At 41.5% G+C, this 26,110-nt stretch overlaps 1 protein-coding gene across 1 annotated transcript; it reads left to right on the forward strand.

Moving 5' to 3' along the window:
• Positions 1–1,280: 1,280 nt before the first annotated feature.
• Positions 1,281–25,983, forward strand: ppp5c (protein phosphatase 5, catalytic subunit). The gene is made up of 13 exons (XM_084321815.1): positions 1,281–1,376; positions 2,828–3,069; positions 4,317–4,464; positions 6,956–7,077; positions 9,979–10,044; positions 10,425–10,523; positions 10,975–11,080; positions 13,224–13,366; positions 18,124–18,211; positions 18,582–18,622; positions 18,833–19,011; positions 23,847–23,928; positions 24,446–25,983. Exons 1-13 carry the CDS (start codon positions 1,283–1,285, stop codon positions 24,506–24,508), a joined length of 1,473 nt encoding a protein of 490 aa, XP_084177941.1. The 5' UTR covers positions 1,281–1,282; the 3' UTR covers positions 24,509–25,983.
• The last annotated feature ends 127 nt before the right edge of the window (positions 25,984–26,110 follow it).

The following is a 26,110-nucleotide window of genomic DNA, read 5'->3' on the forward strand; positions in this document are numbered from 1 at the left end:
CCCCCCCCCCCCCCCCCACCTCCAATGTACAGCCCCCACCCACCCACCCAACCCCACCCCACCCACCCAACCTCCTCCAATGTACAGTTTCTACGTCAAATGTATATACTCTTTTTCTGGACACTTTTGTATCACAAACAGTACTGTATTTGCAAATCTGATAAGTCATAAATGTATAGATGTAGCAGTACTGTCTATCTGTATGTCATGTATGTCATATATGTTATGATGAATTGAAAATGGGGGACCCTGATGTAAACAAGACGAAAGTCTTTCTCTGGTCTGCATCCCCTTAACAATTGTATGTATTGGCGGCTACGTGGCGTAGTGGGCAAGGAGCTCGCCACGAAATGCTGGAGACGCTGGGCTCGTCAGTTCGAGCCCAGCGCTCCACATTTGCTTTCAGTTTAGCTGGTTGTCCGTACTAATACACATTGGCCGTATTAGGGGGTGGGAAACTGATGGGTGGGGATCGGGCGTTGTGGACAGCGACTCCTACAGGTCGGTTGGTGCGCCTGCGCAGTAGAATCAGGAAGTGTCTGGGGCAGCGTGAGCCTCCCACGCGTTACTCCTCGCCACTGAGAGATCGAGCTGCGCAGGTGAAAAGATGCGACTGCTGTTACCTCAAGTACCGGAGGGGACTTGTGCTATGTATGACTTAGTCCACATTGCAGCCGGCTTGTGGGAGGCAAGAAACAGCGTCCGTGACAGGGGAGGGTTGAATTGGATGATACGAAATTGGGATGGGAGAACATATAGAAAATGGGAGAAAAAGTGGATAAAAAAAAAAAAAAATTGTATGTATTGAGCTGTACTGTACTGTACCCATTCTGCAATCTGTTAATAAAGTTTTCAATCAATCAATCAATCAATCAATCAATCAATCAATGTCGTGTGTGTCATAATATGTTATGATGAATTGAAAATGGGGGACCCTGATGTAAACAAGACAAAAGTCTTTCTCTGGTCTGCATTGAGCTGTACTGTACTGTACCCATTCTGCAATCTGTTAATAAAGTTTTCAATCAATCAATCAATCAATCAATCAATCAATAAATCAATCAATCAATCAATCAATCAATCAATCAATAGTTTGTTTATCAGTCACATGCACACACTTTACAAAGAACAACATTGTGTGTTTCTTGTGTATTTTCCTATTTGGACCGTATATATTTATTATATATATATATATTAAATATAAATATAAAAAATATTTCAGACCAGACAGAAAAGGTTCATAAAAAAACAACACTTTGCGACCTTTACGACTCTACAACCGATGGCGCACGCGACTGTACACGGCAGTGAGAAGATGGCGGAGGGAGATAAAAATGCAGAACTACTCAAGGAGAAGGCGAATGGTTACTTTAAAGGTAATTTGTCAATCGTGTCAAGTTAACGTCTTTTAACGAGAATATGCGGCGGAATGAGAAATGCCCTGTCATTAGCGGGGCGACATGCTCCATAATGTTCCACCACACGCCATGATCTGGACTAGCCGGCTGCTAACGTTAAGCTAGCTAACGCTGTGTTAGCCAGCATGCTACATGCTACATCCCCATTCATTGGAGCGGCTTGGAACTGGAAGTAGCTTTAGCTTTAGCTGCACAGCTAACCAGGAGTCAGCAGTAGTTAGCCTGCTGTCACGCGTGTCGCTGACGTGCTCATAATGTCAGAGCATCTTTGTCTTTCTTTGATATATCAGGCTAATAGTCATATGACCCACATTAGACGCTTGTCTCTTTGCTAGTTTATTATTAGATACTGTCTCTTTTAGTTTTAGCGGGGCAGGATAAATAATGACTTTCAAACCCGGTCCCTAGACATGTCTTTAGCCAGCGGGCGCATCAATAAGGCAAAGTTAATTTAATGCAACTTATTATGCAACCTATATTGCAAACAATGGCAAGTCAATTAGCCATTTCCTAGAGACGATCGATAACTATCGCATTGTTTACAAATTGGGTTCCACAATAGAAATGATCATCTTTGATCGTATCAACATCATTTTTAGAATGGGCTACTGCCTACTACTACCCCAAGTATGCCGTAAAATAGGGGTTCAGACCGAGAGGATGGGCCCTGCTGCATGTGGGCATGAATAGGACTGACACTGTGATGAATAGAAGCAGATGCAGGGGAAGGTATTCTATTCTGCAATAGAATGTGGATGATGGTTCCCCCTGTGTCTGAGGGATATGAACACAATAGGCAATAGGAGAGCATTACGTAGGCTCGTCGTGGACGATAAGCACTTTGAACTCCTGTAATTTCGACACACTGTCATCACCCACCACTACAACTTCCTCTGTCTCTCCTTAAGTATGGTATACAGATGTATATCCTTGGTTAAAGGTCCATGGAGCTTTCAAAATGCACTCCAATCAGACCGATTCAGGCTGACTTTCTAACGAAGCAATCTGATCGTCTCTGTGTTATTTGATATAACATCATGGGATTCACTAAAAACGTGGTGTCTTATGTGTATGTGTAACTAACATCGTAACTAGGAGTTCCTTGGCAACACATACCGAGCAGGATTAACTCTTCATCAAAACTCTATCTGTGTTTCATTCACAATATATAATTAGATTGAAAATAACCGTTGTATAAAAGCAGAAGAACAGTAGTGGAGGTTGTATGTTATAACACACTCCCTCGCTTAAATTAGTGTTGGGCGCATTTCACCCCATGCAGGCATAGTTCCATATTGGCATATGCTCACCAAAGCCCTAATTGGTCCTTTCTGTCAGTCAGTAGGGTATTGTACCCATCGTGAACACATTGTGACCAGTGTTGATGTGACATTTTGTTTGTTTTCCAGATAAAGACTACGATAATGCAATCAAATACTACTCGGAGGCTCTCGAGCTCAATCCAACCAGTGCCGTCTACTACAGCAATAGAAGCCTGGCGTACCTTCGCACCGAGTGCTACGGCTATGCCCTGGCCGACGCCACCAAGGCCCTGGAGATAGACAAGAACTACATCAAGGGTTACTACCGCCGTGCCACCTCCAACATGGCACTAGGCAAGTTCAAAGCTGCACTTAAGGACTATGAAACGGTAAGAGAGACAGTGTGTCCACCTACACGCATACCACTGCCAAGGATTCTGGTGCTCATTTCATCAGATATGATTTTTGAGCGATCCTCAAAAGGAAATTAAAAACGTGAATGCCCGGTGTTTGTTTCCCCTCGTTTCTGTCAAGAAAACAAGGTTGATCCGTCATCTCAAGTTAGGATCTTCGTAGAGCCTACGCGTTCCACTGTGTGGGTAATCCTTTAATCCACTGATGATGCCATTTAGATCCAGTCTGGAAGGACTCATACCACTTGTCTATTCTGTGTCCTATTTGTTGTTAGTGCTATTTTCACAGTGGGTGACATATTATAAATACACCAGAATTGTGGCACCAACAGAGCCGCCCTGCTACTGTAAGCCGTGGTCCTGATCGTCGGGGTTGTGCAAGGCCGGGTTTTGACAGCAGAACCTAAGAGTTGGTACACATACCTCCATGAGATGGTGCTGTTGAATCCTTGGCATGGATATTAGTTATGGATGTGTAAAATGCATAGAACAAAAAGCATTTATATGTTTACATCACAGTGTTTATATTGACCTTGGGTCTCCCTTGTAGCTAGTAACCATATATTGATATACTTGTTTGACATAATTTGTAGGTCTGTCTTTTACTAAAGACATTTTTAGTCGACTAATAAGTCATGGATCAGTTGATTTAATTCACAAATCTGTTAAATTGTGTTTCCTTCAATGCAGAAGGACTTCTTATTTAATGCTTACCAGGAGCGTATGATGTTTTAGGATATAGTGTATTATTCGGCATGGATATAAGTATAAAAACGGCTAATCGACTTAACAAATTCTTGGTTGACTAAGACCAAACCAGTAACCAGCTAATTAATGGGGCCTAACAAAAAAATAAAATGTTGGTTCCTGTTGGTTGTCAGTTAAGGCCATGGGTAGGTAGGGAATATATTTGATTTATTTCTTTATTTTTTATTTTTTCCACTGAGACTATGGATAGGGAATTTCTTTGTTTGTGAAATACTTGCTTTTTATATATTCTCATTATTGACATGGACTGCACTTTTTGACAAAGATTTTACTAAATCAATTAATCAATTTAACAATTTATTTTTTCTATTTTAACTTAAAAAAAAAACATTTGTACTCATAAAATAATTTGGGTCGTACCTAAATCGGCAGGGTCGGTCGGCAACAGGAACCAAAATTTTTTTTTTTAGGCCTGGACAGTCCTGCGCATTTGTGTAATTTCCATGTTCCAACAGGTAGTGAAGGTGCGACCCAACGACAAGGATGCAAAGATGAAGTATCAGGAATGCAACAAGATAGTGAAACAGAAGGCCTTTGAGAGGGCCATCGCCAGCGACCAGATCAAAAAATCCGTTGTGGACTCTCTAGACATCGAGAACATGAGTGAGTATTATGTTGATGAATTTTCTTAAATGTTGCATCTACACATTAGTAGGGCTGTACCGAATGTCATTTTTTAACATTCAAAGCTTTTAGGGATGCCCCGATCACGTTTTTTGCCACCAATACCGATCACCGATCGTCGTGAGCCATATCGACCGATACCGATCCGATACCGATCGTTTTTGATTAAAAAAAAATTACAAATTATTTGATAATTTTTTTTTTTTTTTTTTAAATAAAATATATATATTATATAATTAGACTTGTACTTGTATTATCTGCGAGACATCGCCACCACGCAACAAGCTCCACTGTCTGTGTGTACTTGAGTAGCCTCCAGCTACGGCCAGGATTCTCCGGCGCTGCAGCTGGACCTATACTCGAGTAGCCTCGAGCTACGGCCAGGATTCTCCTGCGCTGCAGCTGGACCCTATTGATATAACGTTACTGTGCTTTGGTCATGTCACATTCAACATGCCCTCAGCTCGAATATGCGTCGAATCAGTGTTATAAGACATTGATATCAGGAGCTATCTGTAGCTACTGCTAGCCGGATATATAACGTTAATATTTAGTATATTTTAGTTCAATGGGACATTTCGTTTTGAACTGTGAACTAACTTGCGCTAACGTGAGCTAACGGGTATCATACACGTCTCTACTAGACTATTGCTGGAGCATTTGTTGATATCAGGAGCTATCAGTAGCTAGCCGGCAAGATACCGTTCGGCTAGACAATGCCTCATCATGTATTAAACTAAAAGTGAATAGTTGACTGGGTCATTTTGTAACGGTAGCTAACGTTAGCTCAGGGAGACGCCGTCCTCCCGTCTCACTAGACTAGACCCGTGTTTACATGCGTGCGGGAGGGGCTGGAGGGATGAGCAGACGCTGCACCACCCGGTGTCTGAGACGGAACTCAGCGAGTGAGATCGGTTTTGACGATCAGCTAAAATAAAGCATTATCACCGATCGCATATTTATACTGATTATCGGCCGATAACGATCGGTGGCCGATCGATCGGGGCATCCCTAGAAGCTTCTATTGAAGTATTCGAACGAAGCTTCGAATGTCTAATTTTTTTTTAGAAAGAACAAAAATTGTACTTAATTTTTTTTATACTCAAACTAAATCCTCAATTTGAATAAAGTGATTAATCTGATTAAATTAGTATTTTTTTTAAAAATTAAATCAACTTTCTTTAATGAATATAACTCATCAGTTTCGTCAGCATAAATAATCCAATAAGGGCACAGTTGGTACGAAAGTGATGGTGACGTCTTATATTATAATATTAGTGTAGCCTAAACTTTATCTGCAACTGTGAAGAAAAACCCTATTGGTTTAAACTAGGGATGTCCGATATTATCGGCCGATATCGGCATTAAAATGTGATATCGGAAAATATCGGTATCGGTTTTCAAATTTTTTATTTATTTTTTTAACATTTCTATAGAAATGATGTCCGATATTATCGGCCCATATCGGCATTAAAATGTGATATCGGTTGGTATCGGAAATTAAGAGTTGGACAATATCGGTATATCGGTATCGGTAAAAAAGCCAATATTGAGCATCCCTAGTTTAAACAGATTGAATAGACATACAAAAAAGATAAAAAAAAAGGGTTTTATTTTTTTTTAAATAAAAAATTCTAAAGTTGATTTAGAATTTGAATGTCAACATTATAATCGAAGCTTCGAAGCATTCGGTACAGCCCTACACATTAGGGAAATTAGAATGCACCAATGGGGGACTGTATTACGTTCAGCTGTCCTTGTGTTTCAAGCCATTACAAATGGTCCATCTATCCCACAATGCAAAGCATCTAGCATCTCTTTTGCTGTTAGCTGGAGTTAGTGGTAATATGAGCTACAAACCTTAGAGCTACTTGTCCGTTATCAAATGTTACAGCTAGCACTATTCAGTGTTAATAAAATGTTTTCGCATTAGCTGCAACATTTGGTGACATAATAAGCTAAGATTTTTGCTGGCTATCAGCGCTAATGTTAGCTAACAGCAACATTAGCTGATTAGGAGGACTGAGTGACATTATTAATGGGGGCAGCAATTTCTCATATTGTTGAGGGTAGCATAATGAACAGTAATAGCGATTTTATTTGAAAACCACCAAGCGGCAGTTTGACTGCAAGGGTGAAGGACAAAGAAAGAAATTAAGATGTGAAAATGGACCGCAGGAAATATGCCTGCTCTGAGGCCCTGCTGCCTTGTTGTTTAAATGGTTTGCACATGTTTTATCCAATCAGAATGTATAGCTTCATGGGCCTTACAAACCAGAGCTCAGAATAGCCAAAGTAGCATTACAGCTGTAGCACGACAGACTATGGAGATGAATGCACACGTCACGCCTATCATTCTATTCGAGTGACCCGGTAATTACTGTTCTACACACACCTTTTTTGAGTATTTGATCACACCTTGTGGGGTCACGCGTGCACCTTTTGAAATTAAGTTTATATTCTAATGCAGCGATTGAGGATGAGTATACAGGACCCAAGCTTGAAGAAGGGAAGGTAACGATGAAGTTCATGAAGGAGATGATGGACTGGTTCAAGGAACAGAAGAAGCTGCACAGAAAGTGTGCTTATCAGGTAAACTATCATGTTAACCCCTTCACTACCACACTACAAAGGGTTAACACGTTCACTACCACACTACAAAGGGTTAACGCTTTCACTACCACACTACTGAATGTTAACCCTATCACCACCACACTACAAAGGGTTAACGCTTTCACTACCACACTACAGAAGGTTAACCCCTTCACTACCACACTACAAAGGGTTAATGCATTCACTACCACACTACAAAGGGTTAATGGTGCATTCACTACCACACTACAGTTGGTGATTTCATACCGGGTTGCACTGTTTGAATGACGCCACGTGCACGCACGCTCCCGTGCTTGCGCATAAATGTTCCCTCGCGTGCGCACAGACTAAAGACCATGCCTAATTGCCTCTAGGAATGGAATGTAACACATTTCATTCACAAGTTTTGTGTGACTGTATCTGAGGACGTATTTCAACACACCTGATGACCTGAGCTATTGTTATGCAAAGTAGCCAGGTGGGTACTTGGCGAGTTGGCGCATCAGTCGAGTGCAGCGCATTCCTGTGTGCATGCGCGTGCACATCCGTGCATGTGCGTGCTTCTGCTCACAGAGCCGGTTGCTCGGCGTGCAACCCCGTCCCATGAGCAACGCACCCCTGATGACAGAAGGTCAACCTTTCACTACCACACTACAAAGGGTTAACGCTTTCACTACCACACTACAGAAGGTTAACCCTTTCACTACCACACTACAAAGGGTTAACGCTTTCACTACCACACTACAGAAGGTTAACCCTTTCGCTACCACACTACAAAGGGTTAATGCATTCACTACCACACTACAACGGGTTAATGCATTCACTACCACACTACAAAGGGTTAATGCTTTCACTACCACACTACAAAGGGTTAATATTTTCACTACCACACTACAGAAGGTTATCCTTTCACTACCACACTACAGAAGGTTAACCACCTGTAGAAGTGAAAGGGTTAACCATCTGTACTGCGTAGTGCAATGGCTAACCTTCTTTAGTGTGGTAGTGAAAGGGCTCTTCAAAAAGCCTCTAAATGAACTTGTTGACCACTTGAAACACCATCCCAGGGTTTCTCCTATAGCGTTGTAAAATTATTTTTAAACATTACACCATATTTATTCTTACACATTTGCACTACCTCTTCTACCAAATGTTAGCATTTTGTACATTTTAGTTTTGTATATTGTATATTTTGTATAGTGTTTGGTCTCTTTACTCTTTTACTGTGTGAACTGGCACAATCTCAGGAGGGTCATACAGAACCAAGCATTTCACTATAATGTATCTGAGGCCCCGTCCACACGAACGCTGGGTTTAATGTAACCGTGATTGTATGTGCGCAGTTGCACTGTTCGGCCACACACAACCGGGGATTTGCTACACTGCAACCGCGGTCTTTTGAAACCGGTGGCCAGGGTGGAGTTGTGCGGTTTTGCAGTTGCGTGTGGGCATAGCAACCGAGGTTATTCCCAGTGTTTACAGCAGAGCTGTCGCAATTATTTCCCATGTTCACGGCAGACCGCGGGGTAGAGAGATTATAGCAGAGCCAACTACACCAGTGTTTACAGCAGTCCCAAGTAGCGTTATATGAAAATGATTGTAACAAACTTTTGTTCGAAACGTATCGTCTGTGTTGAAGAGTGTTGTGATCGACTGATGTCTGTTGACGCTCAGAGTAAACATGTAGCTGCAGCTAAACTAAACTCATGTGTTGTCAAGTTATTGTTATAAGGAACCCAGTCCAGACTGCATCCCCTTAACAATTGTTTGTATTGAGCCGTATTGTATTGTACCCATTCTGCAATCTGTTAAATAACGTTTACATCCATTTCATATCGGTAACGTTACCACATTACGTTAGCATTTAAGCTATATACTATACATGGATATAGCCATTCACATTAGCATGTAGCTAACAACACCGGCGGTCTTTTGTGAGACTAAACTATCCGCTCTTGGTGGTAAATTGTGTTGCTGATGGTTTTGTTTCATCAACAAAATGAGAGGCAGAACACACAGTGAATGTATCCGTTTGTTTATTGCAGTTTCTTTCTTTGCTGAAAATATATGTTCAGTTGGCAAAATGATCAATAGGGTCCAGCTGTGCTTCTAAACAGGAAGTTTACTTCTTCTTCTTCAGTAAATTAATGGCAGATCGCGACCCAACAGGAAGTTTAGTGAGCGTTCAGTCTTTTCTGATTGGTTGAAATGGCCTTCATGTCTGAACAACATCGCCGCCTACTGCTTTGGCATTGTATTACATTGTACTAAATGTATCGGTTGCTGGGTTCCAGCTCTGCCGTGAGTACGCAGTTATACACGGTTGTCCACCTGTGTTCACCGTGTGGACGGAGTTTTATTTTTTCAAACTTCGGTCATATTAAATCCAAACTCTCGTGTGGACAGGGCCTTATATGTGACAAATAAAACAAACTTGAACTTGAGGCAGACCCCCTACTACACTGAATCCTAGAGCCCCTCCCTTCATTAAAATCTCAGACTCTCAACCACCGGGTGTTTTATTTTATTGATTATTATTAATTATTTAATTAATTTAACCTTTTATTTCAACAAATTCGTATTTACAATAATGACTTGGCGAGAGGACAAAAGGGTCTCTCGAAGGGTAACGGCGAACGGGTAGAATAAATAAATGGATAAATAAACCTAATAGGACCATTCAAAACTCAGCCAAAAACTGGTACGTTTATATTGTAAGAAATCTCCTTGAACGCACCAATACTGGATAGTATTGGCAAGAGCAACCTAAAGCACTGGATCAGCTGCAATGGGCAGCCTGACATCATCGCTCGCCCCGCCCTCAGAGGCCCTGAGCTGCTCCACTAACGCTGTGAGCTCTTTTTTAATGCAGCATTGTTCTTTTAACACGTGTCGTTTCAGATTCTGATCCAAGCGAAAGAGCTGCTATCCAAACTCCCAAGTCTTGTTGAAATCACTTTAAAAGAGGTGAGTAGTTGTTGGAACTATTAACGATGTTGGACATTCTTCAGTCTCCTCTGCAGGGTTCTCACAGTTGTGAAAGTCCTGGAAAAGTGTTGAAAATGAATGAAATGCTTGGGAAAATAATGAAATGCCCATACATAAGGAACTTTAAAATTGTGGTCATAATTTGATCATTCATGTAAATTTGTAAATATAAATTACAGTGGTCGTAGGGCACAGACATATTTATAATGTTGTAGCAGTTACATTCGTTACACTGAAAGACATGGTCTATTTGGTATGAAGTTATGGAAATGTTTGGAAGTTTAATGGGAGAACAAGTGTGTGAATCCATGTTTCTGTCTGGAATGTACAAACGCTGCTGTTTTGTGTCGCCACCACAGACTGAAAAGATAACGATTTGCGGAGACACCCACGGTCAGTTCTATGATCTCCTCAACATCTTCGAGTTGAACGGCTTACCTTCACCGACCAACCCCTACGTATCCTTTCTCATCAAACCTCTCATCAGCTGCTCAATCTACTGGTTTCACTGAGGCTGTGATGACATTATCACAATATTCATATCATGATATCATATCAATATCATGAAAAAAAAGAATTACTGAAACAAAGATTTGTAATATGTAAACAACAAAACGCATCTTGGTAAAAATATGTAAAAAAAACAACAACATAGTAACATGGTATGGCCAAATCATTCCATGAAACAAGGAGTTTGACTCTTGACTTTCTCAGGACAGTTTTGCTGGCATGACTGATCATTAGATAAATGTATAATTGACTAGATGAGCTTGATATCAACTTCCACTTTTTCGTTTCAACGATGACTGTTCTTATTGCGATATATTGTCACATCCCTCGGTTTTCTTCTTGTGGAATATGTCATATTGAAAACGACTTTGAGACGTGGCACTTGACTGCAGAATCCAGCTGTTCAACGGAGACTTTGTGGACCGCGGTTCTTTCTCTGTCGAGGTCATTCTTACTCTTTTTGGCTTCAAGCTGGTTCACCCGGACTGCTTCTTTTTGCTGAGGGGTGAGTGATCTGTTTGTGTCCACATGTTGCGCATGTGTAATGCCACGCGCATCAGCAGTAATGCTCTTCTAACACACTTAAAAGCTACACATACTGAGTTGCTCTCATGTTCAAGGCACAAGCCTGATTTTTCTACAGTCAAATGTATTTTTGATCCACTTTTTCTCCTATTTTTCTGTATTTTCCTCCCATCGCAATTTAGTTGTTATGCCAATTCCCCCCTGCCCTTGCTTGTCGTTGCGCGCATGTGCCCCCCACTGGTCGATCTAGGGAGCCCTAGGGAGCCCTGAAGCCTATCGCATGCTTCCTCCGATACATAGGAGACAGCCAGCAGCCTCTTTTCAACTGGCAGCGAGGACTCTCATTGGTGAAGTGTAACGCGTGGGAGGTCACACTACCTTCACCATTTCCCTCCCTCGCTGTGCAGGCGCCCTGACCGACCTGTAGGAGTCGCTGTTTACAACGACCAGATTACCACCCACCGGCTTCCCTCCCGCTGACACTGCCAATTGTGTCAGTATGACGGCCGGCCAGTCAAATGTATTTTTAAACTTGTCTGATTGTTACATCGCGTATATGATTACAGTCATACATGTAGTTGCTAAACTACATATATATTTGAAGGAGAACTCATGGGTGAATGCCTTCCCCCTACATGAAGTTCATATGTAGCATTATCACCAATGCAGTTATCATGCAAGATATTTCCCTACCCTTATAAATGCAATTTCAGTTCTCATTCAATTCCTAACAGTCTTCAGAGATACCAGATTTAGTGTAAATAAATCCATCTGGGAGCCTTGTGTGTCAGAAGGTCTTGGTTTGGCCTCTCCTCATAAACGGTTGTTTTGTGTCACACTTGTCCATTGAGGACTTAGAGAAAATGCACATTGTTTTGAATTCTTGAAAGTTCTACTTTTTATTCACAAAACGTTTGAACTAGGGGTGGACGGTATGGTCTAAAATGTATATCACGGTATAATTTGAAGCATAGACGGTAACGGTATATATCACGGTATCAGTGTTTCCGTTAGAATTCTTTTTTGCCTGATAGGCAGGCTATATAAAGAGTGACATCCTCAAGGCATGTAGATTTATAATATTTTAACTTAAAACTAGGCTACTTTTGCGTATACAGTCATTATATTCCAAATAAAATAAGTCCCGAGTCGAGACTCCGTGCTGCTCCCAATAGTATGCAACTGCAGAGCCGCAGAGCAGGGGCGCTTTCAGGTCCGGTCACAGGCCCGCTCAACAGCGCCCCCCACCAAACGGCTGAATTGCCAATGGCTGAATTGGAGTATTGCACTGTGCAGGCACAGCTGTCCAGCTCTGCGGCTCTGCAGCTGCATGCTTCTCGCAAAATCCAGCATCCAGCTCCCGCTGCCCAGCCGTCGTTATCAGAACACTACACACATATAATAATGTTCACAGCAAACTGTAGTTGATCACCAGGTATGTTTTATTAACGTAGAATAATTCATATAAGAAAAACGATAGGGAAATCTCTTACCTTTCTCCACTGGTTAAAAATGCCAGGAACTGAAATTGAAACTTGATGTGCGCCGCAGTGATATGTGTTTATTATGAAATGACAATTGCGTGTTGACACGCCCACTGCGCGAAGCCTCCTAAATAACTTTTTCCAGTTTGCACATATCTATTATCTATGACTAATTCTATCTATTTTTAGGGGCAAATAGTGAAATAGTCGCGCTGTGGTTACATGACGTCATTGCTATTTTAGAGCTGCTCTACCGGTTACAAGGTAATGAAGGTATAGTCAAAATCCATACCGTAGAGCAAATTCATACCGTTTATACCGTCCACCCCTAGTTTGAACGCTCATTAATGCAAGGTCACACGAAGTTTCTGTCGACACACAAATCTCCATGGATTATGTTGCTCCACTAAAGTTAATCTCTGAAGTTAGATTTTGATATTGTTTTGGAAGTGAACAGCGTCTATAAGGTGGGGGAATGGATCGCTTGATAACTATTCATGATGAAGCTGCATGTGAATCTCATCAGAGCTACAGGTGGCTCTGTCCTCAACATTCACCCACAGCTGGAGTTCTCCTTGCTCAAAGAATAGTTTGAGATCTGTGGATGAGTTTAATATGTTACGTTCCATGCGGCTCCAGGTAACCATGAGACGGACAACATGAACCAGATGTATGGATTTGAGGGGGAGGTTAAAGCCAAGTACACAGCCCAGATGTTCCAGCTCTTCAGTGAGGTCTTCCAGTGGCTGCCTCTTGCACAGTGTATCAACACCAAAGTATTGGTGAGTGACAGCGTTGTTAAATCATATATATTATAATCGGGGTACAAAATAGTTACACGCCCAGCGCCATTGGTTTGTAGATTTATTCTTTGGCGATTAGAATTTAAGGTCTGCCCGCCACCTGGCGGCTAACAAAATACACTGCATCTACCGCTTCTCCTCCACTCCAATCCACTCCCTCCAGGCCGCTCACAGTGGTTTAACACTGATGTAATATACATGTAGTACAATGCCAAAGCAACAGATGGCGATGTATAGGGATGGGTACCTTTCACATGAATCGATACCGGTACCCAACGGTACCTTTTTTCGGTACTTTAGTCTCAAGAAATTTAATTTACCTACCTCAGTCGTAAAAAAAAATCCAAACTTCAAATAACTACAATTTCGACAGTTTTCGGCTTGTCATTGCTCCGACTGCTTTGTTGTTGAATCAAGTCAAATCCTAGGTAAGCATATATTGTGCGTGTGAACGTTGACATGAAAAGAAAAAAGTAAAAAAAAAAAAAAAAAACGTACGTATTTTTTTTTCCGGTTTCTCACTTGATTCGATACTCGGTAGTACCGACGTGTTTCGGTTCGGTGCCTCAAAAGTACCGAATTCGGTACCCATCCCTAGCGATGTACAAACATGAAGGCCATTTTCAACCAATGAGAAGGGTGAAAAAAAAAAAAATCTGCTGAGCGATGTGGCGCGGGGAACGCTCGATTCAAGGTGAGCGGTGAGCAAACGGAGAGCGACTTGGGGGCGGGGTCAACATGAGTGATTAGCGGAGCAATTCGTTTCCTTATATCGCTTCCTCCAGGGTTCCAACTTGTGTTGACAAAATGCAACCCTGCTCAGCTACGGGGAATCAGCGCTCTCTCTCTCTAGACTAGAAAGGTGCACTCAGTAGAGCACAGATGTCCGCTATTTACATCTCTCTCTCTCTGTTCAATGATTTAAAGTGGCCAAACGTTACAATATAAATACTAATTGGATTTTTGGCTAGTAAAAAATCTGCCTGGCTGGTAGTTTTTAAAATCTACCAGCCAAATGGCTGTTAAGTCAAAAAGTAAAGTTTGTTCCCTGATTATATTAATTCAATGTGATTGTTGGTTTTATTGTTGTCGTCTTTGCACGAGGGATGGTTACCAGTTTTACTATATGCAGTGTGATATATATACCTTGGCAAAATACCTATTACCATTTTCAAGTTGTAATTATCTCCATAACAGTGCTTGATTACTGTGTTTTAAATGTCAGTTTTTAATTATTATCCAGCACCAACCCAATAAATATGTGAAATGAAGAAATTAACAAAAAACGACTAACCTTTGTACTGTCTTTTACTATTATGCACTCTGCTATAGGAATCTTACCATCCTATATTTAAGCATTACATCACACGCAGGAGTGGTTTGTGACCAATAAACCATGCCTAGGGGTGGTTGTTAGGCCCGAGGCGCAGCCGAGGGTCGTTAGACCCCCCTAGGCATGGTTTATTGGTCACAAATCACGACTGCACGTGGTGTAAAGCTTTTATACAACTGCCAGATTCATCCAACCTTATTTCTATACAATAAACACACATTAATCGAAGATTTATTGAAAAAACCATCCGCCAGAAAAAGTAGTTCCCACAACTCCATGTGGAAGCAGCTTGAAGTGCATCCAACCAAACTAACACATCCAACTGTGTATTATTGGAATGATTGAGAGAAGTTGCCTCATGTGGAAGCAGCTTGAAGTGCATCCAACCAACTAACACATCCAACTGTGTATTATTGGAATGATTGATTGAAAATTTATTAAAACGTTTTCTTTGCCCTATAGGAAAAAAACGTTTTCTTCGCCCTATTTTTTTATTTATTTCTTTTAGCCTAAACTTAACCAGTTGGAAACCAGGGGTACAGTAATAAAATTAGCAATCAACCAATCAATCAATTCAATAGACCATGCTCACTTAAAACAGCGCTGCTTCTCTCTCAGTCTGACTCCCCCGCTGTTGCAGACAGGAGTGTGTGTGTGTGTGTGTGTGTGCGTGTGTGTGTGTGTGTGTGTGTGTCACAGTGTGTGTGTATGTATGTGTGTGTGTGTGTGTGTGTGTGTGTGTGTATGTATGTGTGTGTGTGTTTGTGGGTACGCCAGCGTCGGACAGTGTGAGAGAGAACGCTGTAGAAAGTAGGAAGGAAGAAATTTAAATCAATCAATTAATCTATCAATCAATCCGCGATTTTTCTTTTGTTCTAGATTGAGTCAAGACCCATCAATTACATCATCCAACATTGTTTAAAGGACTAACACATTCCCCTTGACAGAATCGCTTCATATTTAGTCGTTATGGTGCTTTCAACATAACCATTTGTTGTCCGCGATCTTGTTTTCTCCCGGAGTGAGCCGGGGAGGGGTATGTGATTCGGTTGTGGGCGGGTCCTGAGCCCAGGACCGTGGATTGTTGCCAATAAAGACGTGTGAATGGCCAATCAGAATCGAGAAATTTGCATGCCGTTGTATAATATTACCTACTAACTATGCTAATATGCACTCAAATCTGTAGCACTCAAGTTCAACACTGTTTGACGAACAATCTTACTTACCCTTAACGAGTTGTACCCTTCCTGCTGACTTGTTGTACATAACTTGTAAGTTGCTTTGGATAAAACTACCGTAAGCTAAATGTAAATGCTATACCCATTACCCACTGCAGTCTTCTTCCTAAGTGACCATGCAAGTACGGCATGCAGTGTGCGTGCTTTCCTTCAATTATCACGGCAGTGATGGTGCATACTCTGCAGACAGGCGGGGCATCTTCCATTAATTTCCCCTCTGCATTTGTGGGTGTGTGTTGTATTGGAGAAATAACTACTGTTACAAAGGATCAGATTAAACCGAATATATATATTTATTGATTGATATATATTGCATAGTATTTGTATATCGTTTGATATCCCTTGTATATTCCTTGTACATATACACGGAATATCCCTTTAGCCCAGACCATAATATTTCATTCTCCTATTGGACAGCGGTCCACAGGCGCCAGAGCCATGCCTCCGGAGTCAGGTTCAAAGTCACCGTCAAGACATGTCTGTACATGCCCGGCCTTGCCCAGGGATACGAGACAGAAATGAGGTTGGCACTAGATTGTTCGCCGTGCATATAAATATGGCGCAGGTGAATACAGAAGTAGAGTTACCCAATAAGTTGAAGCCTCACCCACGATACTCCGTGCGGTGAAGTATGGCCTGTTTGGCCCCAAAATAGAGCATTGAGACCGCGTGCGAATTAATAACTGAATTGTCAGAGTTTGGCGCTATACCGTCGAGTGCGACATATTTCTATTAAGTCAGTAATAGTCTATTTGTGTATAGTGTATCGTGCGGCTAAAGTTCTACAGTGACCAGCATCACCAACGCTTCCTCGTACCAGCTAGAGTGCTTATCCAGGCTGGGCTGCTTTCATGGCGCTTTCACCCGAGGAGACCTAGACGAGAACCGTGTGGACATGTACACTGGATTAATCTACCCGACGACTACATAGCCCTTTGCGGCTGGATTATATTTGTTTTGGTCCTGTGATTTATGGAGCGGAGAATCGCCGACGCCTACACGTGTGGGATTTACCCTGTGAGGCCAAGTCGAGTCTGCGCCTCAGAGAGCCTGAGGCCGGCTAGCTTTCTTCACTGTGGAGCTACAGTCTACGGAGAACAGCTGTATTCGTCTGTGGATCAAGAGACTATTGCACCGTCTCCTGTACTTGGGAGTCTCCTTAGTCATCGTTGACCAGACTCTCTACTACCGACAGATCCTCTACCCCTGCTGGCTTACAACCGGGGGGACCCTTCCAGTATCTCCCGCTATATATTACTAGTGTACCATAGATATAATTCCCTAAGATTCAGGTTGTATAATTACCTCCTGCGTAACCAGAGAATGGACATTCATTATTGATTTGCCTACGCACATTCCTTTGCCTTATAAGCGCATCCAAAGTAAAATACAGAGAAGTATATTATGTACCTTTTGCTGCAATAAATACTTGATTACACCTTTGTGTGGAACCGATTCATTGTGGGAAGTGTTCATCATATTTATATATCATGTACTGTATGGGCAGTAATTAAAGTACATAAAGCGGTAGTGGTTTAATGATACCATACTTATCAATACAGTCAGGGAATTGTACCCCTCAGTTACAACTACCACAGAAACTTCTGGATTCATTCTCATAGCTTCGATGATGGTTGGTGGCTCAAACTGTTTTTTTGCTTACTTTATTATTTTTGTTATCCCAAAAGGGGTTATATCTCCCCCTGTGGGGGACGAGCGCGCCCTTCCCCGTCACTGAGCTGAATCTCTCATGGGAATGCATGACGTGGAGACCGACTGCTCTCTTGTCCGCCCCCTCTCGTGGAGCGGCGCTTAAAACCCCAGCGTGCATCCATGCTCACCAGCCAGTCTCTTAGCATCTATATTCAGTTGACTATCCACATTATTCTGCACGTCTTCCTAATAAACACTCTTAAAGATATCCTGTGTTTTGTGGAAAACTAGAGGGCAGGATGCTTGGTGCGCCTTAAGTTCAATGGGACTGAATTAATTGAAGCCAGCTTCCCAGGCCTGGGAATGGAAACTATGGAAATTGAAAGACTTTCTCAATCTAGTGTCTTTTTTTTCTGGGACCCAGAAGCTAGCTTGCATATTCAATACAACAATGCACTCCCACTTCTAGGCTATGTCTAAAATGTCTGTTTTTACCTGCTTGGTTCACACAGGTGATGCATGGGGGGCTCTTCAGTGAAGATGGAGTCACATTGGAAGACCTCAGGAAGATCGACAGGAACAGACAGCCTCCAGACTCCGGTAGGCTCTAATTCCGAATGTGCAGTCAGTCCTAATGCTTTGTTTTCACAGGCCTAATGCCTTGTTTTCACAGGCCAGGGTTTAGCCGTGCTGTGCCCTGTCTGGCACACCGTGAGCGTCTCCATTGTCTTTTAGAACCTGGTCAAACCTGGCCAAAGTTAGCTGGGACTGTTGGATCATTATGGTTTAGCCTGTGTACCACAGTTGGTGGTGTGCATTTTTTAAAGGTTGCCTAGCAACCGGAGAGTTTATAAGAAACACAATGGAGACACAAACCCAACCATACCATACCATGCTAGACCGTGGCTACTAGCCCCAGCCAGGCTGAACATGGTGTTTCTCACCCCCCCCCCCCTTCTCTCCTCTTCAGGTCCCATGTGTGACCTCCTGTGGTCAGATCCACAGCCTCAGGTCAGTGCCCTTGTTTCTCATTCAGATTCACTCCTTATTATTATTTTTTTCAAAATGGGATTATCTGGATGTGTGGTGCTAATGTAAATGTAGATAATGAATCATTCTGTATGTATGAGCTGTATGTGTATGTCACTGGAATTTCCCCTTAAGGATCAATAAAAGATATCCTTATTCTGATCACGTTCTCCTACTCCGTACGTCACGCAGAGCGGACGGTCGGTCAGCAAGCGGGGGGTGAGCTGTCAGTTTGGCCCGGACGTGACGGAGCGCTTCCTGGAGCAGAACAAGCTGGACTTCATAATTCGCAGTCACGAGGTCAAGGCCGAGGGCTATGAGGTCACCCACTCAGGGAAGTGCATCACAGTGTTCTCTGCACCCAACTACTGGTAGGTAAACCCCTGGCCAACTCCGGAACACACCGCTCAGACCGCACGCCGCAATTCACCGCGGAGAGACGGGCGTAGTAAAGCGCTTGTCTGAACTCGTCCGTTCCATCAGACTCTCGCGGCCGGTGGAGACGTGCGATAAGACACCCTCTAGGGCTAGGTTCAGACTGCAGGCCAAAGTGACTCAAATCAGATTTTTTTTTTGCTCGTATGAGACTCGTATCTGATTCTTCTTCACAACAGTGTGAACAGCACAAATCACATGGAACCTGATCTTTTAAATTCTGATTTGGGCCACTTTCATATGTGGTCCTAAATCAGATACAGGTCTGATCTTTTGCAATGCATCCTCAGTCTGAACAGTCATGCAACATTCATGTGACTTTTACGTCCATCTTATTTATTGTTAATTTGTGCATGTGGGTCAGTTCAGGAGCAGTGACCAGTTCACACTGGATTGATTGATTGAGCCGAATCTGGGTTGAACATGATTTGTGGAACTCCCTCTGGTGTTGTGGTCGTGGAATTCACTGACCTTTGGGAAGTATTTCGACATGTACATGGGTATCTTAGTGGTGTAGTGTATCTATCTTGTAGACCAGACCCATTGCAAGTTGCTGTACTCTGTTGTCTACTCTAAGCCATCCTAGGTTGTCAAAATGGGCAGGGGTAAGGTGGGTTTTAGGTGTAAGGTCAAGCAGTAGTCTGACCAGTTTGATTTAATTGTGCGCTCTCTATACTCGTATAACTAGGGTTATAGGATAACCTTAAGTTTCGGTTTCTCTTTTGCGCCAGTTGTCATCAGAGAGTCAGAGCGTGTCTCTGAGTCTCGATGGATAAGTTAACAGATATGGAATTAGGGAAAGGGAGAGCTTTTGAAAGTTCCCAATGCGTCTGGGAAAGCTGGATTTTTGGAAACATTTGGATGTAATTACCGCAGGGAGAATTTTAGAACAGTGCTGAACAGGACATCAACGGTGGATGGTGGACAAGAGCAGACCGAAGTGGTTCAATAACTTCAATTGTTTGTTGAAGTTGGAATATAGCCAGTTGGCGAACGTTTTAATTTGTTCTTGGATGTAGCAGCTGGTTGGCGAAGTTTTGTTAACGTTATTCAACGCCAGACCGTTTTTGTTGCTGACGTCAACAGCGTGGTGAGTCCTGAATTATTTATTATAATTGGCTGCTGCTGTCAAGTTTTTTCTGTATACTTTTGTGTCATGATGATGACATTAATGTTTTAGTCTGTCTGCCAGTACCTCTGTATACTCGCGACATCGGATTCGGTAGCATCCTAGCAGTGATTTTGGACTGATTGTGACGAGGCACCGTGTCAGTCTAACGTGAGCGCTGGGAAATAGAGGCATTTGCCAAACAGGCTATAGAATGCTTGTTAGTTTTCAGCGTGATATGTGTTATTTAGTTAGACCTATTGGACATTTTCGTTTTTATTTATTAAGTTAATATATAAACAGTGTTTTGAATATTTAAAACAAAAAAATTATTTAATATTTGGCTATATATATATATGCTTCTTTAGTTTTCACTATCTGTTATTTAGGTAGACCTATTGAACATTTTCGTTTTTGTTTTAAGTTCATATAAAACCGTGTTTTGAATATTTAAAACTAATACAAAAAAAATAAAAAATGTAAGTAATATAATTCAGGTTTTCACTCGGGCTAGGGCTTAAAATGTTATTTAGAGTCGGGCTTATTTTCGGGCAGGGCCTGAAGTTCACGGGCTCGGGCTGGGCACGGGCTTCATTTCAAGGCCCTTGCAGACCACTAGTGTGAACGCAGCCATTCATATGTGGTCCTAAATCTGACACGGGTTTAAATTCTTTGCAATCCGACCTCAGTCTGAACGTCAGAATTCATGCAACTTTTACGTCGCACAAGATTGATGGTAGTCGCAATTCTGTGCTGGCTCTGTGAAAACCAGCGTTCGCACAAGGTCCTTGAAGTGCTTAAAGTGCTTGATTTTTGCAATGTCTGTGGGAACCCTGGAAAACAAACATGGAAGACAGCTGTGACGGAGGTATGGAGGGACAGGGAGGAGTTTACCGTATAAGTATTTGGGGAGATACTTCTGTGCAATGAACTTGAGGGGTCGTATCATAACTGGTCTGTTTTTAAAGCATAATAGAAAGAGGAAACTGCTCTCATTCACCTCCTCCTCACCCCCTTTATTAACTGCTCAATAATTAGCTGGCCTCCACTGCACCTCAACGTATACATTAAACCATAAACTGTGACTTCAGTGTCCATGCATGTTTTACGTCCATCTTTGTTATTGTTCATTTGTGCATGCGTGAGCAATACATCTGAATTGAGCACTAAGGCTTGCAGTGTTAAAAGATAGGCCTACTAGCTTAACCTACGTTCACACTGCAAGCCTTAGAGCTGAATTCTTGCTTATCATCAATTACTAACGTCCTCATATGAAACCCTCCACCTAGACTCCATCTGGAGGAGGGATATACCAGACCTGGAAAGCGATTTGATTGGCAAGAAGCCTGGGCAAATGTTCGATTTACATCAAGGAACCCAGACCATCAACAAATAAATCTTAACTATATTCACAGGACATACTAACTTGACTCCTATAAGACTGAAAAAAATGGGTCTTAAACAAGACTCCAAATGCTCCTTATGTACAAATGGGGACGAGGGGACATTTATGCATATGTACTGGGACTGCCCACCAGTTAAAATATTCTGGAAAGAGGTGACCCAGCAATTATCAAATCTCTTAACTCTGAATATACCTGTACACCCCTCTGTACTACTGCTGAATGATGTTTTTGAGTATGCAGTAAATCCACAGCTAAAGAGATTGGTTTTATCGGGTATCACAGTGGCTAGAAAGCTGATAGCATCACGATGGTTCCAACCGGAAAAAATGTGCCGAAAGGTCTGGATTATTACATATCTCGATGTGATTTATCAAGAAATATCTACAGCTAGAATTTTGGGTCTCAATGAATCCAAAATGACAATGTGGTTAGAAGTGGTGGAGAAAATAAAAGCTAGCATATAATGGTAGTGTCTGGTTAGGAGCGAGGGATAATTGATGGATTATCCAATGGGGGGTCCGGGAGGGGGGGGGGTACGAGCTAGAGCATATGTGTGTAGGGTATTAGATAGCAGGTATTGGGGGTATATCCTGTATAAGACATTTAACTATATGGTGATTTCATAGGATGTGCACTGTTAATAATGCTTGTATATCTTATCGTGTGTTGTCATGTTTGTTTATATGTTTGTTTAAAAAATAAAACACAAAAAAGAAATATATATATATATATATATTAAAAAAAAAAGTCTAAATTGAAAGGGTCAGATTCCATGTGATTTGTGCTGTTCACACTGTCATGAAATTTTGATATGAGCTGACTTTTTCCTGCAGTGTGAATGTAGCTTCTGCCAAACACGTGTTGATCGGTGGCAGTTTGGAAACGGGTGTTTTCTGCTTGGAAGGCTCAGCCTGTGCTTGTGGTATCGCCCCTCCCCCGGGCTTTGTTATGTGGTAATCAGTTGTATCAAATTTGTCTAAGCCTTTGATACGAGACGGCATGTGACCCGCTAAACGTGAGATTTACACGACTTCTGAGGCTCGTGAAAGTTCTGTTTCTATTTGTTATGTCTGTAAATGTTCTAGTAAAACGGATGTGCATTGTTCCTCTATAAAGAAAGTTCTATTAACACTTTGATTGCCAGCATGGGGTGGGCTATTTATCACTTGAGTGCCAGCGCTTTAGTCAATGGGAGGTCGAGCACATTTGCGAACGCTTAAACTATATCTTAAATTATGGCTGTGTCTAATATGCCCGTCGCTTATCAATGACTTGCTTGCAGTCAACATGTACGAAACTGATTGTTTTTTCATCAGTACATTTCCGTTTTGAATACGAAATTTCTAAAATATATATATATATATATATATATATGATTCCGCAGGAATCACCCTTTAGTGGAATACACACAACACGTTGTCATTTTCCGGCTGATTTATGAATCGTTTTCAAATAAACGCTAGATTATCTATAGTATATGTGTACTTATGCACGCTAGAGAAGCGGGCTGAAAAATCGATTATCTATGACCTGGTCAGCGCTAACGTCATACATGCACACACAGCCGAACACAGACACGTTGTGAAATATGTGAAAAAAAACATCCGATTACCCCAAAACTGGCAAAATAAAGTCCTTACCTCACATCAGATGTTCTGCAAAAAGATTATTCCAATTCCTGATCGCCATTCCAAATATCGATCGCTTTTATTGATCCAACCTCGAAACACATAATCCATGCTGCTTTCGGTTGCCCCAATGAATGCAATAGTCTCCGGTTACATGCCTGAGAAGTAAAATGTGGAATCCGGAGTTTTCTTTTCACATGCATTTTCATTGAGTCCATTCCAATAAGTGCAATACCATCCGGGAGACGATAGGGGGCGGTATTTGCTCTTTTCGAGCTCATAGACAGTCCCAATGATAACGTGAGGCTGGATTGATGAAAAATGAATGGATATCGCTAATGAAAGAAATAACGAGATTTCTCGTCATTTGCACTCAACGCATGGCGGCCAACAACAAGATTTCTCGTCGTTGGCACTCAATGTGTTAAGCATATTTTCCCTCTGCAACAACATATGAAATGGCTGATCAGGTTTTCCACACCATAATTCTTTGGCTATATGTCCAACAAACGGACACTCGTCATTGAAAACGGATCTATGTAGCCGCATCGTCATAGTAGCAAGTTAGCAACATGTTGATGCTTTTCAAGTTCACTTAGTGTTGTGTTGTCTTGTCTCCCCCCCCCCAGTGATCAGATGGGAAATAAAGGAGCCTATATCCATCTCAGGGGATCCGACCTCAAGCCAGAGTTTCACCAGTTCGCTGCTGTGGTCAGTAGCCTGCATCTCTAAAGTCAATTCTGATTGTATCATAGAGATACATTAATGGTCCCATCTCAAGCCCTGCCCTCTTTTTCTTTTTTTTTTTTATCCAATCACAACTGTTTCTTCCCACAGAAAAACTTTTGTCTGAGGGAAGCAACAGTTGTGATTGGAGAATCAAAAAAGAGGGTGGGCTTGAGATGGGTCCATTGACTTCTGATTGTATAAAGGATACCTTAATTTACTTCTGGTTGTATAAAATATACCCTAATTGACTTCTGGTTGTATAAAATATACCTCGATTGACTTCTGATTGTGTAAAATATACATTAATTTACTTCTGATTGTGTAAAATATACATTAATTGACTTCTGGTTGTATAAATTAAAGGATACCTTAATTGACTTCTGATTGTGTAATAGTGATACCTTAATAGTGCTCTAGCCTGCAAGTTCATCTTAGTATTTTATACCTTTTAATATTTGATCTAATTTCTGCTTCTCTTCTTCTTTCTGCCCCTCTACAGCCTCATCCGAATGTCAAGCCCATGGCATATGCCAACACGCTAATGCAGATGGGGATGATGTAGACGTTTGTCCGTGGCCCTGACGACCTCCCATCTGACCTGAACCATCCCCACAGACCACACCACTCCCTCCAGCGCGCAGACAGGCTCTCGTTCATGCTTAGCCTTAAGGGATCCCTCTCCCCAAAACTTCCCCTAGATGTATTCAGGATACACAAGGTGCAGTTCAGGTGGGAAGAGATCACCTAGACCAACCTAGTCAAGAATTGGGTGGTTTTTCTTCTTGTGTTGGTAATGAAAAAAATTACGAAAAACTGGAAAAGAATCCTAATTTCTGTTGTCCGTTTCGCCCGTTCATGGGTTCCATTACTGGGTAAAGCAAAGCCCCCTCATAACTGTTGATGTTTCCACGTGGAGCTGCTTGGTTTTAAAATATTTTGACTGTATGATACTCAGCAGATGGGATAAAGGAGCTGGTATGTACCAAAGACGTGTAATGGGATTGATTGTTCGGTTTTCACAAGAGCAACGTATGACTCTTTAAACCCTAAAATTGTATTGTTGGCCTGTGTACACCGCTGAGAGCATCTTATTGGAGAGACGGCAGCATGTTCATGTTTCAGTATTTTTAAAAGCATCATGTGACACTGTTTTAAAAAGTAGAATCTTTTCATTTTAAAGGATTGTAAAAGATGAATATTGTTTGGAGGCTGTAGTGATCGTCTCCAGATTCACTCTGCCCCCTGATGCACAACATGGGTCAAAAATGACCTGTGCCAATTATTTTGTTTTGTATTTCTGCATGTTATTACTCAATATTTAATTGAGTCCTCAACTAATTATTATTATTTTTTCTTTTACATCACAAATTAATGTTAATTTATTATCTTTTTTGTCTTTTTATTTAAACAATTTTGTATCGCTACCCCAAAATGCACAACACGGGTCAAAATTACCTGTAGTTACTAGTCATTTTTGTTGTGCATCTTTGAGGTAGTGATGTGAAAATGTTTTTTATGCAAAAATAAAATTACTATTCCATTAAATATTGAGTAATAAAATGCATAACTATATATTGGTCAAAAATTACCCAAGCAAATTATATATATATATCTTTGCATGTTATGCATTTTATTACTCTTTAATGATTTATTACTCTTATTTAATGAATTCCTCAACTAAGTTGTTTTAACATCACAAAACACTTATTTGAATGTCATTTTATTTGTGCATAATTTTTTTTATCACTACACAAAATGCACGACATGGGTAAAAAATTAACACTGATCATTTTTTTTATTCATGTTGTGCATTAAAAGGTTTTGAATAAATTGTGCATCAGAGGGTTAAAGGGATAGTTAGGAATGTTGGACATTGAGTTGTATGAAATACTTGCCTGTAGTGTAGTGGAAGCCAAGCTGTTGGCTGACTTGCCGACTCCCACGGCCGGAGTTCTGGACTGTTTCCGAGCTAATCGGAAAGCAAATGGTCTTGGAATCAAAGTGCAGGCAAAAGGGTTACCTATTTCTAACATTAAATCATCATCCTCCTTTGAATTCTGCTATCACTTGCCACTATTTCTTTTCCTGATGTGTTCAACACACACCTATTGGCTGTTTCACAATTCTGGAGGGCCGTGGTTTAGTTTTGGAGGTGGCGAACACT

This window comes from Notolepis coatsorum (assembly GCF_963971535.1).
Source record: "Notolepis coatsorum genome assembly, chromosome: 1".
NCBI classification, from domain to species: domain Eukaryota; kingdom Metazoa; phylum Chordata; class Actinopteri; order Aulopiformes; family Paralepididae; genus Notolepis; species Notolepis coatsorum.